General features: G+C 34.8%; 1 protein-coding gene and 1 non-coding gene across 3 annotated transcripts in view; both read right to left on the minus strand.

Moving 5' to 3' along the window:
- The window catches only part of LOC122041062 (BEACH domain-containing protein B), a 117,080-nt gene that overhangs the window by 20,780 nt on the left and 73,612 nt on the right, over window positions 1–22,688 (minus strand). For both annotated transcript variants that reach the window (XM_042600606.1, XM_042600605.1), the window contains exons 28-29: window positions 12,435–12,893; window positions 12,073–12,286 (exon numbers count right to left, since the gene is read on the minus strand). In XM_042600606.1, the coding sequence (XP_042456540.1) occupies window positions 12,073–12,286; window positions 12,435–12,893 (673 nt within the window). The remainder of the gene's footprint in view (window positions 1–12,072; window positions 12,287–12,434; window positions 12,894–22,688) is intronic.
- On the minus strand, window positions 20,258–20,363 carry LOC122044639. Its single transcript, XR_006129670.1, has one exon. It is a non-coding gene; the product is annotated as a small nucleolar RNA R71 (small nucleolar RNA).

Here is a 22,688-nt window from a genome sequence, read left to right on the forward strand (position 1 = left end):
TAACAATTTGATTATCACAATATAAGTTCATTGGCTCACTCAAAACTAGATCAGTCATTGACCATTTGAACAAGATAAGCTCGTATCCAATAAAAGGCATAGCTCTATGTTATACCACAGCAATCAACTTGACCAAACCAATTTCCTTATTATTCTTCCAAAACATTAGGTTGTCTCTACAAAGGACACAATATCTTAACATGAAACCACTATATATGGGAAAGCTTGTCCAAACTACATATGCATTCCCTAAAGTTTGTATATGGTTATAGTCACAGTATACAAGATCCTCCCTTAATGTAGCATAGTCATAAAACAAAACTACAATAAATTAATTGATCACACTTAAGATACTAGGCTTAATGAATGTAAGCTTGTTTAACTTTCCAACTTGTCTCCTATATTTACCTAGATCAGATCATGGATTAAAATAATTCTTCGTGCTAATTGACATGGCAAAACATTTAGTTGCACCTGTCAACCAGCATAAGGAACAATTTGAGATGGTAAAACAAATCAAAATCTTTCCATAATGAAGAAGAGAAGCCAAACACTTCTCTCAAGGCATTTGAGCCTTCTACGATGTTGTGTGAAGCCTCTCGACCATTTCACAAAGACAACGATACCATCTTGTTATCCAGCATTCACAACATACAATGAGAGTAGGGTTTACTATTTGCCCTTCTGCAAAGACTATTAGAATGCAATAACATACAACAACACAAAGCGAAGAGGTTAGGGTTTGCAGTGTGTCCCTTCCATGAAGACTATAAGCACAAAATTTGACGCGAAGCTACTCCTAAGGTGGCAACAAGGTATTCTCTTCTTCCTTTTCGTTCATCAATCTTCTCCCACTTCTTCTCTTCATTGATTCTACTCCTCCATGGTGTCTCTATGACAACATATCTGTACATCCACAATGACACCACCGCTCTCTCATTTTGCCCAAAGATTGAAACCACAATTACAAACAAGATTTCAATTGAATTTCCCCTTATGCTAACATTACTTTAATAATAAGACCTATGAGTGTATTGAATCGCTTGGCTCCCAAACATACTAATCTCCTCTATCATGTAAAGGATATACTGTCTTTGAGAAATATATCTCTCCCTATTGACTGAGAAACCTCTATGCCAAGAAATGACTTCAATTGTCAAGATCCTCGGTTCACAAATAGCTAGTGAATACATTGCTTACAATCCTGTTATTCTATAGAATCATCACTAGCAATAATAATTTTTTTTTTACATAAACAAGAAGAAGGATATATTATGTAGGATCAGCTAAAGCGGATGGTCAAATTAAACCTGACCACGGTTCGAAACCGACGGTTCGACGGTTCCTGACAAGTCGACCCTTAACCTTAACCACCCAAGACGATTATAGTTCACAGTTCAGAACCGCCAGTTCACGGTTCGGCTCACGGTTCACCACGGTTCAACATTATTATATTAAAAAAATAAAATTTAAAACTTATTTAAAAAGGGCTTGCACTCATTTAAGTTGCCTATGTATCTCCTTTCGGTTTAGGGGAATCAAAGTCCATACAGTTCTTTTACATTTTTACCCTTTTATATTTAAAAGTGGCATTGTCACTCACTTCCATTTCCCGTTCCTGTTGTATTTGTTCATTCGGAAAATCATCAATTTCGTCATCAGAAAGTTGTATTCCTTGGATTTTTTTCTCGACTCTGATCCAATTGTCGAGTAATGCTTGGGCTTCCAAAGAGTCGGGAGACAAAGTTGATCGTCGTTCATCTAATATGTTGCCGTCGGCACTGAACGTCTACTCCACAGCAACAGTTGACACTGAACAAGCTAAAATTTTTTTGACGATCGCAGAGAGGACGAGAAAGTTTTGAACCTTATGTGACCACCACTTTAAGATATCGAAATTTTCACTATCTGCTTCATTAAAATCAAAAGAAGTAATAAAATAATTCTTAAATTCCAGTGTAGAACTTGAGGATCCTCGTTAACGTTTCGTCCGTTCTTTTAATAAAAGTTGTGCTTTTGTAAGTTTTAATTACTACTAGTAGTTTGTTGTATTTCAGAAATATTAGTTTATGTTCGATATTTTGCATAATATTGATTATAAATATCATATAAATAAATTTTAACATTATATATAATATTAACTGGATTAGGAGAAGAAGAATCTTTAATTGGAATTAAAGCGTCATAATACAAAGTTAACATTTCTCGTAAAACTTCTAATTTAAATCTAGGATATAAAGTAAAGAAAAATTTTCTAAAACTAATTGAGCAGTGAGATAATAAACACCGGAAAGTTATTCGGTTGCATCATTAAATACTTATAAAATTTCACAAATACTACTACAAATATTTCATTATTGTGAAAATAAATATATATTAGTATTAGTATTTTGTGCAAAAAATGAACATAATAATTCTTCATATTGAAATTAATCTTGTAATAATTGGTATGTTGAATTCCAATGTATTGGTACATCACATGGAAATTTTTTATGTCTCATTCTATTAGTTTTACAAACATACTCCATTGTTTCATTATAGATGGATGCGACCATAAATAAGAAATTGCAATTCTAATTGGTTTAATATTATTTTCTAAATTTTTTAATCTATCTTGAACACATAAATTTAAAACATGTCATACACAACGAATATGAAAAAATAAACCACCAATAATAGGTTGACAAACAAATTTTAGATCTTCTATACAAGCTGTATTGGAACTAGCATTATCTAATGATATTGAAAATATTTTATGAGTTAATCCATATTCTTCTAAAATGAAACATAATAATTGTGCGATGTTATGAGCGTTATGTGATTCTTCAAAAACTCTATAAGCTAACAATCCTTTTTTTAGAAGTTCCAAGAGTTATCGATCTAATGGCAAGTCACACCCATATACGAATGTGTTTGCTAATGATCACTCTAATTTACTAAATTCATCAATTAAATTCTTTTTTTCCTTGTTTTACTAACTTTTTAATTATACGAGTAAGTGTAGTTTTAGGAACACGTTTAACACATAGATTAAGAGATTCTTTATAAAAATCTTTAAATGTGTATTTAAATCCAAAACTAAAAGAAAGATGTTCTATGAAACTTAATTTAGCTAATGTTTCTATTAATTTATTATCCAAATATAAAGATAAACCGGAATCAGTACTACCGTTATTTGAAGAAAATCTAGATAATTGTGTTTGAAAACGGTCGAGTCCATATTCCGTCGGGTGCTTCGTTTCTACATGTCGTTTTAATGACTCATAGCCGCCGCCGACTTCGAATTTGTAAGAAACATTGCAGTGCGTAATTCTCCCGACAGAAGAGTGACCTTCTCAAAATGTTTAGTGACAATAGAAGACTTTAGAGTAATTTCCTAAAATTTAGAAATAATTGCATCGATACTTCCTTGTGTTTCGGGTATCGGATTCGAAAGGTGCTCGATCTCATCATCGGTGGATTGAATTTTGGAGCGAATTCACTATTTTCTTTCCCTCCCGAGCTCGAGATGATGCACCTTGAAAGTGCGTAGAAATAAAAACAAAACGTATAGAGAATACGAAATTAAGATTAAGAGTAGAGAAGATGTATGTGAAATGATGAAATAAACTCTCTATTTATAGAGTTTGGATAGTAACAGACACTAAATCATAGTCATTGATCAAAAAACAGTTAAATGATCTTAACCGTTGAAAAAAATGCCTAAAAAAAATCCTCACCCCTCCCTCAACAGCTATGATCCGCTCGTTAATCGGCAGTTCCAACGGCTAAGAATCACCGATTTACAACAGAAAAAAAAAATAGTGAACCGGGAGGCTGAACTGGCGGTAAGCAAAGTTTTGACTTATGGAACCATAATCGGCTCGGCATCCTGTCGAGCCGATTCTGGTTTGGCTCGACGAATCGGGTCAACAGGCAACCAGCCCGTTGACCCGGTTACAAGCCCGGGCCGGATCCGGGTCAGATGAGCTCTTGCTACAATCTTAGGAAGCATAAAAAATTCAAGCATACCACAACTCTTACAAGACATATAATGTGGTTCAGAACCCTCATTCCTACTACATGGTGCATGACTTATCAATAATCACTCCTGAAAAGCCTATTATCTCTCCTTCACAGATAACCTTCAAAGGCAGATAAACCTCTTATAATATGCACATACAAGAGAAGAGACTTAAAGAATTACAAGATGACACTCAATATAATCTCCTAATCTATATTTTGTGAGACTTCAAACAACCACCTTGCTCACTTTTATATAGTATTTATCCCTTCCAATCTGTTGGTGCAATCGTACCCCGAGTAATTTGGTACGACCTTGGATTTGATATTAAGGCAAAGGGTTTTAGTTAGGTCTTGCCTTATGATTTTATATGTATATGTAGGGACTTATAAAAACACACAGAACTTAGAGAGATCGTAGCTCGGCGAGGTCAAGTGTCATATGAAGATGATTTGGCATGGCCAAAGTGGCACGCTCAATGTCAGAGGTCTATAAAGATTAGAGAAGTATTCCATGGGGTATCCGAGGGAACGCAGGATATGAACAATGAGGTGGTGTTCGAGCAACTTTAGTGATTTAGCGCGACCAAATTGGCAACTCGATGGCTCGAGGTCCAGAGAAATTAGAAAAAGATAACATGGAGCATTCGAGAAACCGCAAAACGCAAAGAATTGAGGCAGTAAAGAAGACAACCAATGGATGCACAGTACATAGGTGAAGACGTGAAAGATGGCATGTGAAGTATTAAGTGACTAGATATCTTCGTCAATCGACTCAACCCTGAATGGATCACCCTGAGTTGACTCTGCAATGGATGCACAGTACATAGGTGAAGACGTGAAAGATGGCATGTGAAGTATTAAGTGACTGGATATCTTCGTCAATCGACTCAACCCTAAATGGATCACCCTGAGTTGACTCTGCAATGGATGCACAGTACATAGGTGAAGACGTGAAAGATGGCATGTGAAGTATTAAGTGACTAGATATCTTCGTCAATCGACTCAACCCTGAATGGATCACTCTGAGTTAACTCTGTAGTCAACTCAGTTCATTAATCAATTGGAGCTAAGTTCACGACCAAAACTCCAACTGTGATTTTCCTAAAGATTGAGTCTCAACTTAGGTAAGATCAACCATTCCTTTCCACTTTTCTATTATAGCACTAGTCGATTGGATATCTTCATATTGGCAAATTTGTCTGTGGTACAATTAACTTAGCCTCAAACCCAAGCATTTTGCTCGCTAGATGATCACACTCAGTCGATTCCTTAATTAATTTCACTAGTCAATTGAACTCATCTACAATCAATAGAAGTCACAATCATCCTAATGATCAAGTCTTGTGTAATTCTTCGTAAATCTCGGTTTGCAACTTTGTTCAATCTTTTCTATTGATTCTTTTCGCTTCCTCATCCTTGCATTTCATATCCTCATTGTATAGCATGACCTCTTTGGAAGTTGATCTTGAACCAATATTCCACATTTTCTTTCCAAGAACTAAAATTATGGAATTTCAAAATCCATCTTAGTCATTGTCTTGTTGCCTCCTTAGCGGTTAGTCAAGTGAATAGAGACCTTACATTGATAACATTGTTAGGACTAATTGAAGAGGATGATCGAATGAGCAGAGGGGTAAATAGCGATTGTCCCTTACAACTGAATTCTTTAATACTATTACTACAAACTTAACACCATAAAAAGAATTAAAGCATACCACAATACTATCAAAGCATGTAACATAGTTTAAAACCCTCGATCCTACTCAATGACCTTTGACTCGTCGATGAGTCACTCCTAGAAAACCCACTATCATTCTTCATGGTGAATAACCTTCGATGGTGAGAAACCTCTTACAACATGCACATACAAAATTGAATAAGAGAAATACTTAAATGATTACAAGACAAATCTATATTTTACCTTTAAACATCCACCTTGCTCTCTTATAGATAGCCTTCAGTCCCTTCAATATTCACTTGTTGTTTGGCTAATCAGTCATAGATATGATGGGTAGATCCACCATCAATCGACTAGATCTACTAAACACTTCGGTTCGTGTCTACCAATAACCATTTGACTCAGTTGAATTATACCACTGCTCTATTGTGGCCTTTAGATCATTAAACTATTCCAATTAACTCAGCCCCCAATGAAAATATTTTATTTATTGTTTTATTACCCTGAATCGACTCCTTAGTCAACTCAACTCACCAATCGATTGGACTCAACTGAGTCTAGTCGATTGGAACTCTAACTATGATCATGTTCATGATCAAGTCTCACCTAACTTGAAATCTACTCTCTCCCAAGGATATATCCTCTTAACTCTCACAACTCACATGTCAAAGTTTATCTTCCATAGTTTGGCTTCATCATCAAGGTTGTCCCTTGTTAGTTTATTGTTGCATAGAGTTTCCTTTCCCAGCTTACTTCACCATCAAGGTTGTCTCTTATCAGATTACTCATCCCTCGGATATACTAAATCCATAAACTCCTCTACATGCCATCATTCACGCTTCACATACGTAATTCGCCTTCGCTCCAACGGTCATCGATGATGCGCCTTGATGCTCCTCATCATTATAGTCCCTTAATGTTTCATACCATCATTCTCTAATTTCTAGAGAACCTTGAGCCACTAAGTTGCTAACTTGGTCACGTCAAGTCATACCGCACAAGCTACTCCAACACTACCTCAATGTTTTCAGTCTTATAGTCCCTCAGTTGCCTCCTGCCATCTTAGATCTCCAATGAACATCCAAGCCACTGTGAGCATATTGTCTTAGTCATGCCAAACCATCATCTATGACCTCGTGGAGTCATGAGCTCTTCAAGTTTCATGTGTGTCCCCTTAAGTCCTTGTAACTCAAACACATATCAAATACAACATGCAAGGCATAACTTAAATCCTTTGTATAGACACCAAAACTTAAAGTGGAACTCTACTCAAGGAATAATTGTAGGTACAAGATATATTTTTTCAAGAGTGAGAGGTACAATAAAGCTAATTAATTTTATAAATTTATCTTTATGTCATTATTGTGACTTTATGTAGATCCACAATGCCCTTAACCTTCGTGGTGGTCTTCAAAGTGAATACCCACTTAGAGTTAAAAATGGACTTGCAAAATTTTCACAGCACGAACCATAGTTTGTTGACACCCTAGATCAAATAAAGTAACTCAAGATTGTCTTAACAATGAAACTTGAAACCAAAGAGAGAGAAAAGGCCAAATAACCAAGTGACAAAATAAGTAGAAGAAATTTATTGAGAAAAAGGACTTGAAGGTATGCACTTTCGTGTACCTTTTTAAAGAAAAATAAAGTGTAAATAAGTGGGTGAATTTAGCTCAAGATATGGTGATAGTGCCAAATTAATAGGTAGACTCAAGGGGTAATAATAATAATCTCAACCATTAGCCTTCATGAGTTGGCATTGGGCCTATAGAGTAGACAAGGAATGACAACTTGCAAAAGTATAGTAGGAATAAGAACCTCTATAACAAACTCAAAAGGAAACATCGATAAAAAAGAATAGAATATCATCAAAAGGTTCACATTCATCAAGCTAAATACATATTGCAACTAAGGGGGGTAGCATCAATACACTTTATGCATGCAAGAATAGCCAAGAAAGATAAACTTGACAATTTAAGAGAATTTATATATAATTGGTGGCACATGATGAATGAAACAAGAGCACTTGAACTCATGAAGTGAAGATAAAGTCAGAAGAAATGGTAAAGGGAATTTGACTATAAGAATTAAAGGGATGAACTTATGAGGTTAGCTACCAAGAAGGATATCATCACATAATAATGTATCAGCTATCTCAACAAATGCCTATTTAGCAACACTATTTTATTGGACTGTATAAGAACATACAAATTGACGAAAGATACTCTAATTAGAAAGGAATGAAAGGTGTGTTAAAATATTCATTGGCATAATTACTTTCCAAATCATGTCAACACAAAAAAAAAAATCAAAAAGATAAAAAAGACTTAAAATGGGCTTTCAATAAGGAGAGTCATATCACTCAAAATAGTCTTTAGATGAAGGGAACAAACTATTTGAAACCATACTTGAACAAATTCAACTTGGACCACACGAAAATGCACTAAAAAATCAGGTGTAGAGGCATATTTTTGCACACTATTAGGAAATAATAATTGGACAAGTTTACCAAAAAGGCAAAACTACTCTAGACTCTTAAGATTAGAGAAAATGGGAACCATTTTCATAAAATTTTGGAGGCCTTGATGGATTAGGTGATTATGAATTTGAAGCCTAAAAGTATAGAAAGAAGATGAGTGTTTAGCAATTGCCAACCAATATAATGTTTGAGACTTATGCCATACTTCTCTTATATTCAAATCCTGCACCGAAACAAAATCAGCAGGAAAGATTATTGAATAATTTAGTGATTTAGTTAGCTTACTCACAGATAATAAACTAAAAGGGCATTTAGGGCATATAGAAGATAGAAGAAAGGGGTACAGATTATAAAGGAGTAACCAATACCCTTCACAGACAGAGTGATCCATCTGCCAAAATGGTATGAATAGGATGAGATCGTGCTGTAAGGCCAAAGAAAAGAAAAATAACACAAGACAAATGTTAAAAGACTCATGGATTTAGAATCTAAGTGTTTAATACAGTAGTTAACCTTGAGAAAGAAGTAGAATTAACTCCATGAATCGCTGATGGTATAAATGGGTAAAATGCACCCCAAGTCACATGTCATCTAAGGAATCACAAATAGTTCTTAGCTGGTACATAAATGGTAGGCAATTAATGCCAAGGCCAGCTTAAAAACTTCACTTAGATTGCATCATATTCCTTGGATCATGAGAGGATGACAACCAACAAAACTAAGCACTTAAATATGCTACAGGATGCAGAAATTTGAATAATAGCAAACTCAGGAGAACTTGAATAATGACAAAATATTTTCAAGCAATCAAAAGGAGCAAGTTGATAGATTTGCAATACTCAGTTACTGCAACACAACAACATGGGCTGAGGTAAGAGTCTCTGCTCACTGCTAGGTTGAAGGGAGGAAGAGAACTAGTAGCAAGAAGTTTAATAATCAAAAATTGGATTAAAGGACAAATAGCATAGATTATTTATATTTAAAGTTGATTAGGAAATAGTAAGGAATAGAGTCCAATAGCGTAGAAGGATCCATATACCAACCCCATGTAGGATAAGGCTTGATTGTTGTTCTAGTTGAAAGTTGATAGGAATGGTTGTTTTGTGGCTAAATTAAATTAATTATTTAGAATGGATTGATGGTGTTTAAGAGTTGATCTTTGATGTAAATGGACTAGATTCAGGATTGATCTAAGTTTTGTTGGTTTTTGAAATTTTAGTTGAGTGTGGATCAAATTGAGCCTGAGTTAGGTTTTGAGTTGAACTCGAGTGGAGTCCATTTGATGGTGGGAAGGTTGAAAGCGAACTAATTTTGAGTTAAATTTGAGGTTCTAATTGGATTATCTGAGAGAATATTTGTGTTTATTAGTAAGATTCATGGTTACGGACATGTGGATGACAAGACTGATTGTGCAAGGGAAAAAAACAAAATTTGCAGTAGCTTATTAGGTAGGGGAATGTGAACCAACAAAAGGAGGAGGTGGTGGTCTTACACTCAACATGAGGGACAAATTTGCTTTCAGGTGTGAAAGGAGGATGGAGAGAGACACGCCAATGAAAAGACAATTATATGCAAGAGCTGGAGAGGGTTGAGGGAACACACAACAAAAACAAGTTGGGAAGAGAAGGAGAAGGCACCAAGGAGGAGAAAGCCGCTATCATAGCCAACACAAAAGAGAATTCTAAAGGGATAATTAGATGTATCTTGAATGTTTTATGGTTGAATTAATCATTTTAAAGTTGAATTGGGATGTTAAGAGTCCATTATATGGTAATCTAGTTAGCTTGGCTTAATCTGGTGTTGCATTGGCCACTGGATGGTTGGACTACATGTAGATCATCTTGGGTATGTATTTGGTTTGAACAGGGCACAAATTTTTGGCATGATTTGTTACAGATGGACAAATGTAGATACACTGAACCAGTCTGAACAATGTCAAGTTTAAGTCAGGTTGAAGTGGGGCCCTTGGCCTATTATGATAATTTGAGACCATTTTTTGCAATTGTACTAGTTTTTCACCTCAACCCTACATTAGCCATGTCAACAAATGTCATAAGATGGACACAGCATGTTGAAAATACCTTTGGTAACCATGCACATGCTAGAGCTTACATGGACATCACTAGAATGGGAGCAGGTGTTCACACAGAAGATAGGTTCAACCACTGTCCCTCATTGATTGGTGTTTAGCTATTAGCAGTAACACCAATGTTTGGTAGTTAGTAGTTTATTCATTTATTGCAATTGATATCATAGTATCTTTTGCTTGTTTCGCAGTTACAATCATGATACAAAATCTTGAATTGTGACGGACAACATAGTCGAAATCTATGTTTTGATAAATCGGTTGAATCAATCAGTGGAGCCAGGAAATATAGTAGATGCCTTGAGAGAATAGTCTCTACAGCAAATGAACAGTTAAAAAAAGAAAGTCAACTTTGCCTGTTGAGTGGAGAGGCACTTCTAATGGGCAAAGGTAATCTTTTCGTATCATGACACTTACATTGTTAACATGCCACAACACACATTAAGATGAATTAAAGTGATTATTGTTTTGTAACTTTTGCTCATATAACAATAACCAAGGTTTTATCCCACTAAGTGAAGTCGGCTGGATCCTCAAGTCATTAGATTTTATTCCCTACTATATCCTCATCTATATTTAAATGAATTTTATCATATTTTATAGTTGCTAACCAAATTTTCTTTGGCCTCCCTCTTCCTCAATTAATGTGTGTATTTGTTATGGTTTCGCATCGCATTTACTGATCACCTAAGTACATGTCCATAAAAATGACTATATCAAATCAAAATGATTGAAATGTATAACATATTGTAAAAATTGTGTCATTCCGAATGGAAAAAAAATTCCAGCATAAAGTGTTATTATAAACTTGGTATAGTGTTATCTATTTTTCTTCTTCAATCCTTTACATCACCATCCCATACGCATTGACACATTAGCACAAAGACCAAAACTTCGATATTGTTTGAGATTACGAACAATGCTTACAATTTAACTTATTACCATTTCACATGTTACTTGTCAATTTTCCATACTGACCTTAGTTCTTTTAGGGCAACAAGAAGGTATCTAGCTTTTTAATGGGTTTACATCAAATGTTTACTAAGAAAATACTTTGAGGACATCAAGGATTTTTTAAGGATTTTAGGGTTTTTTCTATCATTTATTTTCTATCAATGTAGTTAGACTTTTATATGCTCTAAGTGTTCAAATTTATTTTATTTCAAAATTAATATTTTCTGTTAATCCTTATGGTTAATATAAAGTTAGAATTTTATTTACGGTTTCTTTCTATAATTTGGTTAATTTAATCCTGAAAAACTTTACAAGTATTCAATTTGAAATTCATAAATGTGGTTCTTTTGTGGCATAATTGATTTCAACTTAGCAGATGCTGAGGAAATTGTTGTGAGGCTACAATGGGTGTCATACCATGTCGAAGGCCAGGGAGATACACTTGGAGCACGAAAATTGAACTACCATTGAGTATCCCTCCTTCCACCCCCTCTCTCCCAATACAACTGCTAACTTAACAATAAAACAATTAATATGAGACAAGCCATTATTTCTAACAACCAATGACAAGGGATGATGATTTGATAAGTTGGGCACGCTCAGACTGCAGTCAGTATTTTTAGGCTTTTAGAAGAACAATTGGTGGCAGTTTAATAGCTGGATAAGTTTGTCACAAAAAGAAACTTTTCAAAAAAAAAATCCAGAAATAAGTTTTAAAATACATCATAACTTACTCAAATGGAAATCATCCAAGTAAAGAATTTCTAGTTTTATTTGAGTAATCATGCAATTCAGAAGTTAGAAAATCAAGCTTATAACAATTGATGAAACTTGATTAAATAGATAAAGAAAGAAGAATCAGTGACAAACCACAGAAAGAACTCGATCCCTTTGCACTAGACTAAGAATGAATCCAGCTTCCTTTGAGCTACTGCTGACTTCTACTGGATCCTCCCTGCCCAGGATAGCAGTTGCTAGCATGGACTTTCCAAAGCTAACAATTTCTAGAATTAAGTGTGTTATGACATGAAATCTTGCTCCCTCATCCAGCATACCATACTTTGATCTAACTGTAACCAAAGACCTGTTTACAGCAAAATTAGGAAGGTGCACCTATGCATATTTGCATACAAGTTATCTGAATTAAAGCCACAGGTGTCAACAAAATATAACATGCATATTTACATACAACTGGTATGTAGTAACGCCCATAAGTGTCCATAAAATATTACCAAATAAAAAATTGGAGACGATTCTTGCTCTGATCATCATCAGCAGAAAGAAGAAGTGGGAGCAGAGAAATGAACTGCTGAACACATCTTGAGGCACTTTCCAGACCAGCTTTACAGAGATAAAGGATCACAAGATGAAAGATAATTCTTGGGCATTTTTCTCCCCTCAAAAGCATTGCTTTATCGATATATTTGTTTGCCTTTCCACCTAAGGCATTGCTAATGCCACCAGAAACAACTACCGCGGCCATTTCTGCAGCAGGAATGTTCAAGGACTCTACCAATCCACGTGCTCTTTGGCCAAAAGATGGGCCACCTGCTGTTGAGACTTTGAGTGATATTTTGGCCCATTTTCCATGCAATGCACAAATAATAACCCATGTTTTGTCATATAAATCCCACCAACAAGCTTCTGTCTCATTGTCTTCCACAGAAATGTACTTAAAATACCATGAAATTCTGAATATTCCAAACATTTAAACAATTAGATAAAAGGTCCTAGGAGGTAGAATAAAGCAAATAAGAAACCTAGAAAGCCAGCGTTCTCATTTCTAATTTGCTAAACATCACACGAAATCCGGAAAGGAAATACAGGAAAATTAAATGACTTGTATTAATCATGAGAAAGAAAATGATAACTAACCACCAATTACCAGGTTAAAATAACATCCCATCAATAGTCAGGATTAAATTATACAGAAGCCAACAATGTACCACGTTCAAATAAATTATACAGAAGCATTAAATTATCATGATAAAGAAGGGTATGTATGAACTTCTTATATGCAGTACTCAATCATATACAATTAACAAGACAAAAATCTAGCTCTACACCCTAGTAATTCATCCAACTGTATGATCAAACAACTTAATTCATGTCAATATCAACTGAAATAAGCACACTAGAATAGACTTAAGATTTACCAGACATAAAAGTTAAAAAAAAAGGTAGTTTTGCATATTACAACACTGGGTCATTCTAACTTAACAAAGCACAGAAATAATAAAAAATTTAATTATTCAACATCAAAATCTGTTCATAGGAATTGTGTCAACATTGCTATTAATACCCAGTTGCTTGTGTCTTAGAATAAAATCATCAGGTTCATCAAATGTGGTCTATTATGTAAACGTAATATTGCCACATTTGTAACTCGTAGCAGTTGACATCTAACAACTCTTACTAATAGAAAAAATAATGCCCTTGTACATGATTTAGAAATGGGTTTCAGGTTGGTATCAATGAGATGTTGCAAGTCTAAAATGACCACATCTGAAACTCTCACTGCAAGACATTGTGAATTGATAGCTTGTTTACCAAATATTCATCAGGTTATCTCTACCCATTTGAAATAGCTGAGTTAACCAAGTACATTATAGAACTGTAACAGCCTGTTAGTCTCAGTAGCAAATTGGATCTGCATAGGGATAGAGATCATTCTTGCGTGATGATATATGAAGAAACATCAATCTTGCGTGATATACCTCCATAAGAAGATTCACACCAGCTCAGCTATGATACAATATCCATCAAAGAGGCTCACATCTCATCTTACTCATACAGTGGGAATCTAGGTCAACAACGCTAACCTAAACTAGCTTTCCTGGAACATAGTGTTGGATTGCATGACTGAAGTCTTGTTTACCTTCAATATGTCTTGCTCCTCAACTATATGCCACATCCATTATCGAGTCTCCCTAATGTTGAACAAAGGTTTCTTCCTCTTTCACTTTTGCTTCAGAATCATGAAAAAACTTGTAATTGGAGTTGCTTGTTGTAGTATGTTGTAGTATACATAATTAAATATACCAACTTTTTGAAGGATCTATATGAAATGCAGGAAAGAAATACTAAAAAGTAAAATAATAAAGATGTTAAATGGAGGAAGCAAATACTAAAAAGTGAAAACTGACTAAATTGGAATTGGCCTTTTCTTGAAGAAAGACAATTTCATGATCATTATCAATTAAGAGAGTCTATTATGTACTCTCAAATCCATAGTATCCTCTATCTCGGTCCATAATAACCTCGTTTCATCGATAGTAAGCAAGTGAAACATAGAGGAAGCGTAGAATCTAATGAATGATGGAAAGTTAAATTAGTGACGCTTGATCCTATGGTGAATGTCAAATGTGACAAGGCCAAGCAATTTAAGAGGGTAAAGAAAATCAAGATGGGATTAAAGGGAAGGGCAGGTTTGTCAAATATTACAAAATCATTTTAATTTGACCAAATTTAAACTTGATTTGATCCATTGAGACTCTTGACTAAATTTGACTGGATTTCTAACTATTTCTATCTAATTTATTTGAACCTCTAACCTTTTTTTATCATGAGATGCCATAATTCTTTTTTGAACTTGTTAATCATCGTGAGATGTCACAACCCTTTTTTAAATTTCTCAGTCTGTGTGATGTTGATTTTTGAAAAAAAAAACAGATCAAACATTGTCATCCCTGATTCAACTCAAGCAATTCATATTGAATATGCATTGTTTTCAATATTATTTAGCATGCATTTACAGTGTTACATGAGCATTATTTAGGTTAACTTCTAGCTTTTGCATCAATTTTTATTTTTTTTTAGTTCGGATGACTGTTATTTGTGATTTTATGTTGATAGGGTGTGAAGATCTTTGTATTGGAGCATATTTGGAGACGAAAAGCCAAAGGAGTATACATTGCAGTATGATCCATGGCTAGACTATGGTACATTCCACGATCATGGATCATCTAGGGAGTTAGATCAGTCATTGGAGCATCACCCAGAGCAATAAGACAAACCACGGTCGTGGTCCATCCTGGACTTTTAACAAGGACACCACAACACAATCCACGGCTAGCCCATGGTGCCTGCCACGGTCGTGGATCGCAAGGTTTTGATGGGGGTGCTCTCCAAATTTTAGAAAAGTTTGTTACAACAACAACCAAGTCTTATCTCACTAAGTGGGGTCGACTATATGGAATTATGGATCCTTTTATGTAATTGAATTTTATCTCCTATATCATCATCTATGCTTAAATAAATGTTATCTTGTTTTATTGTTATTAACCAAGTCTTTTTTAGTCTTCCTCTTCCTCGTTTGATATGCGTGTTTGTCATAATTTCACATCGCCTAATTGGAGCATTTATTGGTCGTTTACATGCTCATACCATCTTAAACGTGTCTTTCAGAGTTTTCCCTCAATAGATACAACTCCGACTTTCTTTCTAATGCTCTCATTTCTTATTCTGTTCATTCTTGTATGTCCACACATCCACCTTAACATCCTCATCTCTGCAACTCTCATCTTCTGCTCATGTGCTTGAGTCATCATAGCCCAACTATATAAAATAGCAGGTCTAACTATGATTTTGTAAAAATTTCCTTTAAGTTTTAGAGGTACTTGACGCTCTCCTCAATTTTAGTCATCTTGCTTACATTATATATAAGACATCTCTCCCAATTCCTCCATCATTTTGCAAAATGATCTTAAATATCTAAAGCTCTCAGTTCCGACAACTTGTCATCTCCTATCTTAACAATGTCTCATTATGTCTAATATTGCTAAACCTAAATTTCATATATTCTGTCTTTATTCTACTAAGCCTAAAATATTTCCGTTCTAGTATTTCCTGCCAAGATTTTAGTTTAAGTTATTTAGCATTTACTCTTTCATGTGTTTCATCTACCAAAACAATATCATCTGCAAACATGCACCACGGTACTATGTCATGTGCAGTGAGTTCGTCATAATTAGTGTAAAAAGATAAAAACATAGAGTTGATCCTTAATGTAACCATATCTTTATTAGAAATACTATAGTTACTCCGCATAAAGTCTTTACTCTAATCGTTACATCTTCATCATATCTTTAATTAGTTCAATATATATTACATTAACACATCTCTTTTCTAGAATTCTCCATATAATTTTTCTTTGGACTCTATCAAAAGTTTTTTCTAAATAATATCATGTGTAAATTTTATTTTTGCTCCCGATATTTTTCAATTAATTGTCTAAGAAGATGGATAGCTTCTATTGTCGACTTTTCAGAAATGAACCCAAAATTAATTTTCGGTCACCTTAGTCTCCTTCCTTAATTCTTTTTCTATTACTTTTTCCTAAAATTTCATGCTATGACTCATTAGTTTAATACCTCTATAGTTTGCACAATTTTGTACGGCTCTCTTGTTCTTATACAAGAGAACTAGAGTACTTATCCTCCATTGATCTAGCATTTTTCTCATTATCAATATCATTTTAAATAAATTTGTAAGTCATTCAATACCTTATTTCCCTAAACACTTTCATACCTCTATCGGAATATCATCTAGTCCAACGGTTTTTCCATTGTTCATCTCATTTAAAGTTTGTTCTACTTCTGAAGTTTAGATTCTACAATAAAAATTTAAATTTCTATACTCATTTGACCTACTTAAATTACCTAAATTAAGTTGGTCACTTAAATCTTCATTAAAAAGTTGATAAAAATACCTCTTCCACTGCTCTCTTTTATTTCTCTATCGTTTACGAGTACCCTATTACATTCATGTTTAATACATTTTATTAGGATAAGATATTTTGTGTTCCTTTCTCTCACTTTAGTTATTCAATAAATTTCTCTTTCCCCTTCTTTAGTATCAAATTTTTAATATAATAATTCTTTACTTCATTCACTACTCTCTTACCTTCTTTCTTAGTTATTATATATTTTTTAAAATTTTCCTCATTCTTGCAAATATATAATTCCTTATAAGCTATTCATTTTTCCTTCACTTTTTCTTATACTTTTTCATTCCACCACCAAGATTTCTTACTTAGTGGTGCATGTCCCTTTGACTCACCGAGTACACTCTTAGTTATTATTTTCAACTTTAATACCATCTATACCATATTAGAATCACTGTATATTTCACCTAATGCTTATACTTCTACCTTCTCCTTAAATATATTTTGTTTCCCCTCCTTTAACTTCCACCACTTAATTTTAGGAATCGTATATGTTTTCTTTCTATTGATACTATATTTGAAATGTATATCCAACACTACTAACCTATATTGGGTAGTTAAGGGATAACCTTATAATCCTTACAAATCTTTCTATCCTTCTTACTATCATAAGAAAATCAATTTGCAATTTATTATTCCCACTCTTGAACATGACTAAGTATTCTGCTCTTTTCTTAAAAAACGTATTAGCTAATATAAGGTCATATTTATCGCAAAATCTAATATAATTTATCCTTCCTCATTTCTCGTTCCAAACCCATAACCTCTATATACAGCCTCAAATTTCTCATTTTTCACTCCAACATACTTATTTAGATCACCTCCTATTAAAATCATTTCATTTGGTAAAATGATTTGTAATATTTTATCTAAGTCATTCCAAAACATTGATTTGGTAGCTTCATCTAATCCTACTAGAGGTGCATATATGCTAATTATGTTCATAGTTTCTTTCGTCGCTATTATTTTAAGGGCTATAATTCTATCTCTTTTTCTAACTACTCCTACAACTTCATACTTTAACGAACTATCTACAGTAATACCCACTTCATTTCTTGCTTTACTCTTTCCTGTATATCATAACTTAAAACCCGAGTTCTTTATCAGTTTTATCTTCTCGTCTACCCATTTTGTCTCTTGTACACACAAAATACTAATTCTTCTCCTAATCATCGTATCTACTACCTCCATTGACTTATCAGTGAGGATTCCTATATTCCATGTTCTAAATCTTAAATTATTTATTTTTCTATCATATTTGTTTTTATCCAACCTATGGTGTGAGAACTCTTGATTATTTAACACTGCACCCAAGTTCTCATGGAGATGTAGCGATCCATATTGATACGTTATATTCGGACCTACAACGTGAACTACAATGAGAGTTCCTATGTTCCATGTTCTAAATCTTAGATTATTTATTTTCCTATCATATTTGTTTTTATCCAACCTACGGTGTGAGAACTCTTGCTTATTTAACACTGCATCCAAATTCTCACGGAGATGTAGCAGTTCTTACTGATACATTATATTCGGACCTACAACGTGAACTCTTGCATATTTAGCATTACACCCGAGTTTTGGAGATGTAGCAATCCTTGCTGAGACGTTACACTCGGACCTTGCAATGCGTTCCTTCCGGAGAACAACCTAGCATTAGCACAATAATTTAATGAATCCATTCATTTAATATTTGTTATAATTTAAATGCTGGTTGACAACCTAACGCAACCCTCCTCCTTTATCCAGGCTTGAGACCGGCCATGACAATTATATTATGTAAATTTTTTGGGCTATAAAGGTAACCAGGGGCGCCGATTTAAGAAGAAAAAGGTTCTCGTGATAGGAGACCCTAACAAAGAACCATCTTCCAAGAGATCCAAGGAGCCTAGAGATTTCGACCACCGAAGGAGCACGTGAAGATCTTCCACAAACATCATCAACATCTACAATTGAGTTCCCTCTTCACTTCCCTCTCAATTTTCATGTAGAATGTTCCTTTTGATGTCTATGGCTTATATCTCCATCATGATGGAGTAGTCTCCATAATTCTAGAATTAGGGAGTAATTCGATGCTACATCGAGTTGACAATTGATATATGTGATTTCTCTCTTTTATTTATGATATGTTAGATTTTTTATTCAGTTTTAGCTTGCTTAATGTATTCACATATGTTTGCATGATTAAAGATTACAAGATGGATTTCTCCCGGATAGATCGAGAGGTGAACCATAATCTTGAACCTAGCATATAACATACGTTTAAAATAATTATAGATTAGAGAATGAACTAAGAGGTGAATTTTAGCCTTAGATCTACAGAACTGGACTTGAGGGTTTATTCACGAATATAGTCCAAACTCTCTCGGAGCATAAAGGGTTACCCCGATTCGGTTACCATGAGAATAGGAACCATTTTAGGGTAGATACACTGCAGCATTTCGAGAGGAAATATCAGTTACCTTAGGATAGACCACCTTCAAACATAATCTAACATTGAGATAAGAGAGAGAGTCACAACTAATTTGTCAATGATCATCATGGTGAAACCGAAGTCCTAGTATTGTCTCTAGAACTGATTTTCTCACCATTTTTAATTCAGCTTTCTTAGTTTGCTTGCTTTCACAACAATTCCCTCGTTTGATGTGTCTAAATAGCCTCCGTTGCACGTAAACTAATAATAAGAGGATGATAATTTTTACTACTTGATGACCACCATGCACTTGCAATTAGCAAGCATCAAGTTTTTGATATCGTTGTAGGGACTGTGTTTAGTTGATATTAGTTTTATTGACAATTTGGTTAATCTAGATTTTTTTTTCTTTTACTATAAATTTTTATCTCTTTAGATGAGAACTTGAGAGTTGATAAATTGGGAGTTGTGCTAGATGTAGATCCTGAGATTGAAAAAACCTTTCCCACAAGAAGAAATTAACAGAGACAACTAGAAGCTGAGCAAGAACAATCCACACCGACAATGGTCGTCCACGACGAGAACAAGCCTATGAAAGACTACGCACCATCGAGTGCAAGAGGATTTAGATTAACATTACAAGTCTTTTAGCAGATGATAATAACTTTGAGCTGAAACAGACACTGCTTTCAAAGATTCAACAATGCCAATTTGGAAGCGCACCTACAGATAATCCAAATCTATTTCTTTAATTTTGTGAGCCACTGAAACTTGGTAGTGCTTCTGCAGATGCTATTAGATTGGTGACTATTCCCTTTCTCCTTGAGAGGCAAGGCAAGAACTTTGGTTGCATTTCCTACCATCAGGGAGTATTACAACTGGACAAGCGTTTTGACAATTTTTCCTCCTAGCAAGACAGCACATCTGAGAAATCACGAGCTTTATGCAGAAGGAAGAAGAGTCTTTGTTCGAGGCATGGGATAGATTTGAGGGGCTATTGCAATAATGCCCACATTATGGATTAGAAGTGGTTGATTATCCAGACCTTCTACAACGGAATCACCTATTCAATAAAGGTCTCATTGGACTCCGCAGCTAGGGGAGCTTTAATGAACTAGAGCTTGGACGAGGCCTACGACATAACAGAAAGTGTGGCTCTGAATCACCACCAATGGGCAACCGAAAGAAGTAATCCCATGAAGGTTATAGAGAAGTATGATGTGAACACTCTAGATCTTATTGCAACAAAGATGGATATCCTAACCAGGAAGTTTGATTCATTCAATGCTAGCATTGTGAACGTTACTAATATTTTTGCTGAGATTTGTGGTGCAACGGGCCATTGAGCTATGAATTGTCAACTTGGAGTTGCACCTTCGCAAAGGGTCTAGATGCAACAAGTAGATGCAATTAACAACTTCAACCATCGCAGAACAACCCCAATTCAAACACTTACAACCCTAGTTGGATTTATCACCCAAATTTTTCTTACAGGAATAACCACGACAAAGTTGGCCTATGGGCCACCATCCGAATTCTAGCAAGCACCAAAATCCCACCTGGAAAATTTGCTAGAGTACTTCATGGTGATGCAAACTAAGGAAAACGAGAAAATTAAAGAACATATGGCTACCGGAGAGGCAATCAAACAAATCACAGGGAAGTTTGACTACTTGGTCAACTATATCAAGATATTAGAAACTCAAATTGATAGTTTCTCTTTGAGAGTTTTGGGCAAATTTTCTGGTCAAGCCGAAACAAACCCGGTAGAACACTGCAATGCTATCACTTTGAGGAGTGATAGAGCTTTAGAAGAACCACTTGCTCAGTTGAGCAAGGAGGATGAAGATGATACGATGAACAAGAAGGATTGAGCAATTCGGATTTCATATAGAGAAGAGAACAACACTAAAAAAAATCTAAAGAGAAAAGTGAAGAACTTAGCTCCACAACTCCAGTGAGGACCTATCAACCACCAATATCGTTCCCTCAACGATTAGCTAGGGCAAAGATAGACGAGCAGTTAACAAATTTATGGAGATGATAAAGAAGCATTACATGAACATATCCTTCATAGATGTTTTGCAACAAATGTCTACTTATTTGAAATTTTTAAAGGATATACTATCGCATAAGAGGAAGGTCAAGGAATACGAAATTGTGGCTTTGACATAGAGTACAGTGCATTGATCCAAAATAAGTTGTCTCCAAAACTCACAAATTCAGGCTTCTTTTAAATTCCTTGCATGATTGGTAATACCAACATTAACAAAACTTTTTGTGATCTTAGTGCTAGCGTAAGCCTCATACCATTTTCGATTTGCAAGAAACTAGGGTTAGATGAGTTATAGCTAACGCAACGACTTTGCAACTTATAGACCATTCTGTTAGATACACATTGGGTATTTTAGAGGATGTTCTAGTAAAAGTAGATAATTTTGTGGTTTTTAAGGACTTTGTCATGTTAAAATGGATGAGGATCCTTAAATCCCTATTATTTAAAGAGACCTTTCTTAGCAACCATCGAGGATATAATTGACATTAAAAATCATAAACTCTCAGGGGTAGTCGATAAAGAAAAAAATTAAATTCAATTTATCTAAGGTCACTAATTGATTGTTCATTGAGAATGTCTGTTACAAAACTGATTGCTTGTAGCGGGTGGAGAAAGAAGAAACCCTGGATGCCCCCCAGATGCATGGTTTAAAGTGACGGTCGAAACATCTCGTTCCGTTCGGCGACCGGCACCAGATCCGCGATAAGTACGACGTGTTGCACGACCCATGGTCATAGCGGAGGGGTCGCTCGACCCTGCAACAGCAGCGAAGGTGTTGCATAACCCTTCCGCTACCGCTGCGGAGGCATCGTGCAACCCTACGGTGCTGCAGAGGGGTCGCACGGCCAACGCGGTCACGCCGAAGGAGTCAGATAATCCCCGTGGCCATGGCTGGTCGCGCAACCCCACAACAGCGCCGAAGTCGTGCGAACTTGCGAAGGGTGTCGGATTTTAGATTTTTTTTAATTAAACTTAGGTTAATTATTTTAATCAACTCCTAGCTATGATAGAGATAATCTAAAGAGACTTTATTAAACCCTAATAAAATTATCTAATTAATTTTATATTTTATTTATTTTAATTTAAAAATTATAATAAAATTTTTATTTATTTATCTATTTTCATATCTTTTCCTTTTTTAAAAGATTATTTTTTATATTGTTTATTTTTTAAATATTTATGTTAAATATTTTAGTTTTTAATTAATATATATTTTTTTAAAAAAATACCGAAACTATATCAGCACGTCATGATACGGTATCGAAACCGTATCGTTCTGGTCCAAAACCGAA

Source organism: Zingiber officinale, chromosome 2A (genome assembly GCF_018446385.1).
Source record: "Zingiber officinale cultivar Zhangliang chromosome 2A, Zo_v1.1, whole genome shotgun sequence".
Lineage (NCBI taxonomy): Eukaryota > Viridiplantae > Streptophyta > Magnoliopsida > Zingiberales > Zingiberaceae > Zingiber > Zingiber officinale.